This window comes from Bidens hawaiensis, unplaced genomic scaffold (genome assembly GCF_021521415.1).
Source record: "Bidens hawaiensis isolate Kalapana, Puna unplaced genomic scaffold, B.hawaiensis_p1.1 tig00009959_1, whole genome shotgun sequence".
In the NCBI taxonomy this organism is placed as follows: domain Eukaryota; kingdom Viridiplantae; phylum Streptophyta; class Magnoliopsida; order Asterales; family Asteraceae; genus Bidens; species Bidens hawaiensis.
The window spans coordinates 80,923-90,468 of NW_027491755.1; the positions used below are offsets into that span (position 1 = coordinate 80,923).

The following is a 9,546-nucleotide window of genomic DNA, read 5'->3' on the forward strand; positions in this document are numbered from 1 at the left end:
GTGCGACGAGATTGATAATCAGTATCAAATTTATGAGACGAAAAGATGTGATCACTAGAATCATTTCTAAGCTATTTAAAGACATGTTCACAATGAAAAGCAATCTCTAAATACCAAAAATGGACCTAACTTGCATTTGTATTAATATTTATCACTATTTGCCATCAAGTGTAATTACTAGTATCCACTTTCTTTCATTTTTTCTTTTACTAAGAAATCAACTGCAAACCAAAAATAATATATTTTCATGAATAATTAACTTTTGCTTTCTTCTCATTTCCTGCTATTTATACCAACCAAGTAAACCTTTTCTCTACCACTTTAGTTTTTTCAAAAGACAAAGTTATCACACTGCTCCATGGATTCACTTCCTACATCTCTACATGACACCATGGATGCCCTCTCTCCCGCGCCATATATGCTCCTAAAAACGATCATGACCGTCCATCAGACTTCAACATATCCTTCGTCGCTACACACCAATTAAATACCACTTTTGTTGCATAAAATAAAATATAAAATAACCATTAAGACGAAGGATAATAGCTTACATGAAATTTAGACTCTTTCATGTTTTCCATCAACGCTGTAATCTCGAGTTGCTTTACTACCGTGGCATGAAGTACCTGATGAAAAAGATGTCGCGGTGCAAATTCAAAGTTAAAGTTAAAGTTAAAGTCAAAGTCAACGAACGATTAATAAAATTTGATGAAACAAAAATGTCAACGGGCTTACACTCTTGGTTTTGTTAAGATCAAATTCAACAGATTTAATCCTCTCCAAAGACTCATGCAACATATGCTCTTTCTCAACAGGTATTTGAGCCGGCTTGTTTTTAAGTTCTTCCAATAGCACTTCAAGGTTATGAAGTCGGTCAACAAACGGAAAACCATTTTCTTCATCACTTTCTGGTTTGGTTTCTTTTTCCGCTACGTTGTCAATTGCACTCGCGGGATGTACATTGTTCGGTCTTCCCAAAAAGTCAACGGGTTGACTTCCAGTCAAAGCAATTAGTTTTGTAAACAAGAACATGAGTGGTCTTCCTAATAGGTTAACTAACATACTGGTAAAAGATTTACTGTGAGGAATAGATTGTTCTTCGACGGGACTAAATTGATCATGACAGTTATAATAAATAGGTGAGTTAGGTTCTTCGGAAACTGAGTCTAGTTTTGGAATCATGGAACTGGTTCGGGTAGTTAGAGAACAAAGATTTTCTTCAAAATCTGATCCCGATTCAATAGTTGATGCATCACTTCTTCTACTACCCTGTTTAATACAGATTAACAAAAGTCGGTTGAGAAATAGTATGAAATTATGATTTATCAATATTCAAGTTATTTGAAAGAATGACTTGCCTTTAGAGGGAGTATTTGTACATAAGAATCAACTTTCTGTTGATCGCTAGAAATACTGGTGATTTGTCTTATGAATGTGGCTTCTGCATTATACACAACCTGAGAATGGAAACAAAACTAATTAAAAATTGTTCTTTTTTATTTCAAGATTACAAAATATATTATTTTTAAGAAAGTAAATACCTTCATGATTTCAGGGTCATTCCATGGACCCATGTTAGACCGAATGCAACCGCCCTCAACAGCACACGTGCACGAACCACCAAGAAAATCAGGCAATTGGCTGTGACAGTTTATTGGTAAGAATATTATACTTACAAAAGTCAACAAACTAAAAAGTCAGCAGATTAAAAAGTCAACGAACCTTGCGTCAATGGATTCAAGTAGCTTCCCCAATGACTTAGGTTCCAAAACATGAATCTTTGCAATTGTTTTTGCATCCAAGAACTTTTGAGCAGCAGGCCATATGTATCTTTTGAAGGTAGAGCCAGCGTTAACAACAAACATTCGATGTAACGTCTGCGTGTAAATGAAAATTTTATTTTACCAAAAACAAATACTGATTCGGATTATATTTAATTACACGAAGGATAAATTTACCTCAGGGTAATAGTTATTGTCAACCTTTGCCATAGCTCCAAGAATACTTGCAGCACTTGGAGTAAAATTCTTCAATCCCTGCATATAATATTAAAGAAAACAATAAATTGGAGTACACAAAATATAAAACATTAACCCAAATCCCAAATCAACCCGTTGAAAGTAAACGGGTCGAAATTGCCACATAAGCTAACAGTTGATATTACTTACCATGCCTTGCACATCAAGAATTGTTGTAGTTGAACAAATCTGTTTCTTCGCTGCAATCGAACACGCCGGAAATTTCTCACAAAACGCCCTTTCAAATTCTTGGACATGATACTTTTGGTAACGGTCAATGTTAGTAATGCGCATAAGTCTACTCGGGTGTGCTTTCCCGAGCCGTTCAATATAAACAGGTCTTCCTTCCTTATCAACTCCATGGTACCCATGAGTGTAATGCTGCAATACTTCTTCCAGCTCTTCAAATTCATAATCCTGTGTGTACAAGTTCATATTTTTACGCAATATTATATAAATATACATTTTTAAAGTAATCTGATATTAATCAGAACAGTAAAAAGATTCATAAGTGACATTCACTTAGCATTTCATTGAGGTGGTTTCAACTTTTATGTGCAGTGTGTTATAAACTTGCAATGTGGTCTAATAAACAAATCTAATTACCTCTAATATTGTGTCGGTTCCATAATCTTTTCGCCAGTTTAGCATTTCTTCCCACATTCGGATCGTTTTCTCAATGTGAAAATCCCTGGCCTTTAAAAACCTAAATGAAAATTAACAAATGAGTTCAGCTAATTCACATCCTGCATTCTTCACAAAAATATAGTGAAATTTTATAATCTTTTACTTCACAAATATTTTGTCTTTACAAACAATTTCAGAGCATTTTTTATCATTGAGCATGTTTTCATTCTAATTTGGTGCAAACAAAGTCTATAAAATTAACATATACTTTAGGAAAGTAAACCATTTTTTTATAAAATAATGACTAAAAAAACTAACTTTATCAACCTCAGTAAGTAAACCATTGTTTTACAAAATAATAATTTTTAAGAAACTAAAAACTTTACTAACCTCAACAAGGTATGATACTCATCATGTCTCTCAGGAAGCAAATCTTTGTCAATAAGCTTTTGCCTGAGCTCATGAACAGCCCTCTCTTCGCTCGCATCGCGTACATCTTCAATCGAAACCGAAGGAACCCGATAATCGACTTTCCTTTTCCCCCTTTTCTTGAGTGAGTGAGTGAATTTGTTTGAAGCATTTATTGCTTTCTTCCTCAAAGCTCCAATTTTAGATCTTCTTCTTTCATCTTCAGAAATATCGAAATCCAACCTCCTTTCTCTCACCTCATCAAAAGCTTCAACTCCTTCAAATCCTAACAAAATGATTATCAATACATAAATGTGAATAAATAAATAAATAAATATAATTAATAAATTCATATTCACCTTGCAATAAATTATTTTAACTCACCTGACATTTTAGGCAGGTACAGAATAATGGAAACTCAGCAGAAACCTTCACCTTCACTAGCCACCATTAATACATAAACAAATCACCCTACAAGATAATGCATCATCAAGGCTAATTATTATATGTTCTTAGATGATAAAATATTTAACTAGTTATTACTAAACAATAAAATCTTGCCGAAATCTTTCCGGCAAGATTCGGGCCATTATTAATAAAATCTTGCCTTTCAAAAACTCTTTTTTTACCGAATAATGCATTACAACATATAGAGAACAGGGCGCATAATAATAATAATAATAATAAACCTAAAATCCAATAAAAATTCCCAAGGATTTGTAGATCTAGAACTTATGTAATATTGTAATGTCTAATCAACAAACAAAGAGAGAAGACCTAATAATATTACACATATTAATTTCCCCTAAATCTCTTCACACTCGAAATGCCGTGAACCGAAAGCGAAATACACTTATTACAAAACGTGTTATCAACAAAATCAACCGATTGATGTAGCAAACAAACAAAAATATCATCATTATTACAAGCAAGCAAAAGCAATATGAAAGTCGAGTCAGATCTCAAACAAACACCAACACGTATCTTTTGAATAATAATAATAATAATAAACGAACCAAAACCCTAATACGGGAACTCAATCAACAAAATAAAGCCAATTGGAATTCAGGTGAAACACACGGCTTTATATATACATATACAATACAACTGGTATGTATGTATGTATTGCCGGAATCTTTCTCGATTGACGGAGGGTGGCTGGAGAAGAGGATACAGAGAAAGAGAGAGAATGATATATGTGTAGGTTGTATGTATGTATGTATGTATAGGTTTTCTTCTTTCTCACACTCTCTCCAACCAACTTTTGTTGTGCTTATTACAAAGCAAAGCAAAGCAAAGCAAAGCTAAGCAGCTGCCTGTAATGTTTACCTTTGCTTATTTGTCACCCTTGCCTGTCCCCTTTCATTTGTACTCTTGCTTTTTTACCTTTTTCTCCTTTTTGTTTCATCAAGATTGCATAATGCACCCTTGGTTGGTTGTAATGTCACTTTGGGACTAGATATGGCAATTAGATAGGTTTCGTGTTTGGTACGGGTATTGGTAATATCATTCTGTTTTGTTACTCGTTAGGGGTTTTTAAGTACGTTTATTTTTTTATTATTCTAACTTATGTATAGCCTTAAGCTTTTTAACAGTAGCAGATTAAAATATGATGAACTAAATATATCTCAAAAGAAAAAATAATCATTTCCGTGTAATTATAATACAAGAATAAAATATACCATAAAATGATTAAAGAAGAATAAAATGTTTGGGTATATGGTTAGGGTGGACATGTGTGTTCTTTCGAGTAATCGGGTCGCCTATCACCTATAACCATACTCGTATTTTGAGAATAAAATTTATTATTGTGTGTCTAATACCAAATGGTTGTTCCAAATGTTAAAGGTATTTTAGTCAAGTTCGACTTTTTTTTGTTATCTCTATTTGAAAGACAAGTAATAGTTTATGAAGCTGCCTGAAATATATGCCAAAATTTTAAGTTTTAGGTTACAGGACATCTACGTAAATCAGGCAGTTGACTTTATGTTCCAAAGGCATGAGACTGATGGTTAAGAGTTTAGATATATAGGTCTTAAGTTCGAAACCCGACTCAAGTGGGTTTTCTCAAAGTGGTGGATTTCCTCCTTGATGATATTTTTTGCGTGAGTCAGACCTAAAGCGTTAGAATTCGTATGGACCATTGGCATCCTGTCTTAAAAAAACACACACGGATATTAGGGGTAGTTACAAGCGTTGTTCAAAAAAAAACTCATGTACAACTTGATTACAAGTCGTTTACAACATGTCTACCCATTTACAACTTGCCAACTCGTGAAGATTAATGGGATACGTAAATTATGTTCAAGTTACATTATTGTAAGTGTGTGAAATTTACAATTGATAAATTTTTACATACATTAAAATACGATTTGTGTTCATGATCATTGGTCTAACCCGACAAATCAACACGATTAAAACCCGACCATAAAAGCAAACAAACACAACTTTTTGACCCATAGAGCAATTCCATCAACAAAGGGGGTTAAAAGCAAATTAAAACCAAAAAATGTTTCGGCGTGGTAAAAACAGGATTACTTTTTAACATAACACAAAAACAAGAGAATCTAATTACTTTTAAAGTCTAAAACACTGCAAGTAGCCAGCCAGATTCTTTTCTGATGACCCTAGGATATGGATTACCAGTAATAGGGCTGTTCCTTATGCCACGTGGACGGCTGTGATCCTGACATATCCTTCCGTTTCGGAGCATGCATACTATGTACCAAAACAAAGTGCATTAATTGATCCGACGACTCAGAATTAATACCAGGGGGTAGGGGCTGGTGATATCGTACTGTGGGCCCCACCGACAAAATTCTTGCATTACATTCCTTTGCCATTGATTTGGAAATTATTGACAATTTATTAAACACAAGTAATAATTAATTATAATGCTTGCTTTTGTTTTGATTATTGAGTTTGGTAAAATGTCACATTTTATAATGCGTTTATTTAGATTTTAGGTCATGTTTTCTTCTTTAATTTGATTATCATCAAAAGAAGCTATAGTTTTATTTTTCGTGGTTGTAGTTATTCTAATAAAATCGGTTGTTTGGTACTTTGAACTACATTTTCAACCACATAACAAGTTTGATTTCAAGTCATCTTATTTTAAGCCACACTCGAAGCTCTAGAAGTTCATTATAAATGTAAAGTATTACTTCATATAGATGTATAGTTTTTTAGGTATTAGAAAAACTTATATGAATAGTTCACTACGTGTGTTCGGTATTATGGTTTTGATTCTTATATTTAAACAATTACAATTTGGACTATTGTTATTTGTTCACAACTAACATATTTGATCACTGAAATATATGGGTGTTCGCTTTTTAAGTTAATTTTTTAAAATTGACTAATTACCGATGCTCTTAAAAAATTAATTTCCAGTCCCCAATCCAACTCATTGTTGATTCTCATCTCGTCACCAAACACATGTCTCCCTCATGGCCTAGAGTTGAGCTCAAAAGCAATAATATTGCATTGATTTGAACTCCAAAGGTGACGTCGAGTATATTAGCAAATGTGATATTGTGTGAAGAATTTCGTGAGAGTCAAGTATAGGCCTTTAGTGGGTTTTGAGGTTATCTAATTTTTTTCACGATGGAAATGAGCAGTGGAAACTTTTGTGTGGGATTTTCAAAGAAAAAAAGGGATGGTCAGCTTCTTTTAACCGTGTCAAAATATCACGATGGGATGTTTTGACATGGTATACAATAGAAAGTGGTGGGAGTGGTGTATGTTATCTTCAATCTTAGTTAAATTGTTCAACTTATGTGAAAGCTAGGGTTTCTAATTTTACCTTTGGGGGATTTTGAACTTTGAATTAAGGTGTCAACTGAGTTTCACTTTGACTTTGTTTTTGTCTAAAAATTCATTGCAGAGTGCACTATCAGCTGGATGTGAATTAGAGCAACTGGTAATCAAGTATCTAATATTGAATATGTCATGTCATATTTTTCCAATTCAATTTATGTCTTTTGGTCCATCTTTGAAAACTGGCTTTATATGCAACATAATGAAATGAATGAATTCTATGATTATAACAAAGCACGCATAAAAAGCTTAAAACGTGTTTTATGACTTTGAAGTTTATGCATCAGTGTTAATTTATTTATATTATTTCTAAGCTTTCTACATTGTGTTGTATGGACATTTCACATTTGACTTCCAATAGTATATGCATTCTAATAACTTTGTGATTCTAATGGTCTTATCTTTGATTTCAGTCGAGCTTAACTTTGATTTCGATTGGTTGTGTATAGATTATTTAAATTCGGTTGCAGCTGGTCGAATTGTAGTCAGCATATGTTAATTGGTGATTTTAACATTCCCGAAAGGTTTAGGAAGAAGGTACAATCTGATACAATAATTCTAGGTGTTTAGGTTTTGAAATTGGTATGGTGTATGCTATTTAAAGTATATGATAATATGAATATGGACTATATGATTAGTTTGGTGTTTACAGAATTGTATTTGAATTGAAAGGATCAATGTTATTAGGTTAAAGTTGTAGTTGTGAGTAGTTATATAAATAAATATTTTTAAAGTAATTGTTTATATGTATTTACTATAAGATTGTGACTATCTTCTTATCATGACAACACACTGAAGTTGATATTGTCTCAGCTGTTAAATTTGATATGTGTGGAGATCTTCTTGCAACTGGATACCGTGGTGGTCGTGTGATTTTGTTTGAAAAAACTAACACATATATGTTTATATTATTAAATCTGCAAATTGCCAAATGGTTTGTTCTTTATTTATTTATTATTTTAGCAAGACCATATATTTTGATTAGCACGGTCTTCAAGTGTGGGCCCCTTTTGGTGTGAATTCACCAGATACACCTTACTCTTATTGCCTTTCCATTGCTATATCTTTAGTTGATGACTCCGTCCTTATTTACTTATATTTTTTGCATTTCAATTGAGTGCAGGAGAAAGAAACTACAAAAAGTATTCTTGAAGATGTGCACTATTGATATTGTGATCTTATTTTGAGACTGTTGGATTAATACAAGATGTAGATTATTTCTTTGGGGTTGATGTTTGTTGATGAACACTTCTCATGTTGTACTTTCTGAGCACCGAACATATAATGCGTTTAACGTGTTTCGCGGCAACGCGCGGGTATTTATACTAGTTTAAATTAATTTATATTTAATCAATAGTTTAAATGTTTAGAGTTATCATTCAGTAAGTTTGTTTATTTGCATGTTTATCCTATTAGTTTGAAAGTAAGTACGTGGGAGTTAGTTTGAGCCATAGCATGTTTATGAAGTTAATTAATAACTAGTATAAATAAATGGTTAGGGGTATGCAATTTGTGCTCTAGCCTCTTAGTGTTAAAAATTAGTAAAATAAATAAAAAGAGTCGTTTCATGTTCGTATTCTTATTCAATGCATCTGTATTTATGTTCGTGTTCGTACTTTTATTCAATCTATATCACATGATTTCCTTACCAAGTGTGATTACTTCCCTTCTTTCCTACACAAGGTCTATGTTACGGGAGACATCTTGGTTGGTGCTAGTATTGAAGCTTATGGTCCAATGTATTTGTATTTATTTGACTAGAAGATGTTGAAGCATATACTATATCGAACGTTGTCTCATTGTTAATCTTCCTCGTGGTAGTTATGTATCCCCATTAGGACATGTGATAGCTCCCCAACCTAATTTCCTTTTTTGTGTCCCAAATATGCCTCTAACATTTGCACGCTCAAAGGACATGTTAACACACTATTATTGAAAGGCTCAATTTACAAACTATGTCAATGTTACATATGATCAGGGGCGGATCTAGTGTTTGGTCAGGGTGAGCGTTTGCACCCACTGAAATCTATAGTTCTTTATAAATTTGTAATATAGTAGGTCCAAAGACCCAAGTGATTCATCCAAAAAAAAATAGTGACCCATTCATGATTTTTTCAGTGCCCCAAACTTAACTTTTTAAATTTTAAGCCCAAATGTAATTTTGTTAGAATAATAAGAATTAAGTTCATATTAGTTTAATTATCAACCACTTTAATTGAAAATTTGGAATTAGTGGGAGACGAACAAATTAGGTTGATGACGGCTTCACATGTGACATCTCAGGTTAGATTTATTTTATAAATTGTGATTCCAAATTCTTGATTTTATTCTAATATAAAACAAACATTCATGATTCATGGTTCTGTCACTTGTTAATTTATTTCTTTCGTATTTGAATTCTACAACTACAAGGCGGTAACCGGTTTCGATCTTTTGTTTAAAAAAAAATCATGCCCTTTTCTTGAAATTCAAAAGACGAACAGATTAGGGTGATCGTTGTTGTCTTATGGTGAATGATTATTTGGTTTCTAGCTTTCTAATTTATTCATTGTATGAGTGTACCGTTTATTATTGTTATTTTTTTAGTGTTCTATACTATTTAACTTTGTAATCCATTTTATTTGTACAATAAGAGCTTTTAGCTATGACAACTATGAAAATGTTTTTTTTTTAT

At 32.7% G+C, this 9,546-nt stretch overlaps 1 protein-coding gene and 1 long non-coding RNA gene across 2 annotated transcripts; one reads left to right on the top strand and one right to left on the bottom strand.

Moving 5' to 3' along the window:
* LOC143533951 (phosphatidylinositol/phosphatidylcholine transfer protein SFH13-like) lies at window positions 1–3,658 on the bottom strand. Its single transcript, XM_077028572.1, has 10 exons — window positions 3,036–3,658; window positions 2,625–2,724; window positions 2,169–2,435; window positions 1,959–2,036; window positions 1,723–1,877; window positions 1,542–1,641; window positions 1,359–1,457; window positions 736–1,269; window positions 552–626; window positions 1–472 (listed from the first exon to the last, which is right to left on the bottom strand). The coding sequence occupies exons 1-10, from the start codon at window positions 3,404–3,406 to the stop codon at window positions 455–457; spliced, it is 1,797 nt and encodes a 598-aa protein (XP_076884687.1). The 5' UTR covers window positions 3,407–3,658; the 3' UTR covers window positions 1–454.
* A 3,143-nt stretch (window positions 3,659–6,801) lies between these two features.
* LOC143533952 (uncharacterized) lies at window positions 6,802–8,211 on the top strand. The gene is made up of 2 exons (XR_013135451.1): window positions 6,802–7,396; window positions 7,996–8,211. It is a non-coding gene; the product is annotated as an uncharacterized LOC143533952 (long non-coding RNA).
* Window positions 8,212–9,546: the final 1,335 nt, after the last annotated feature.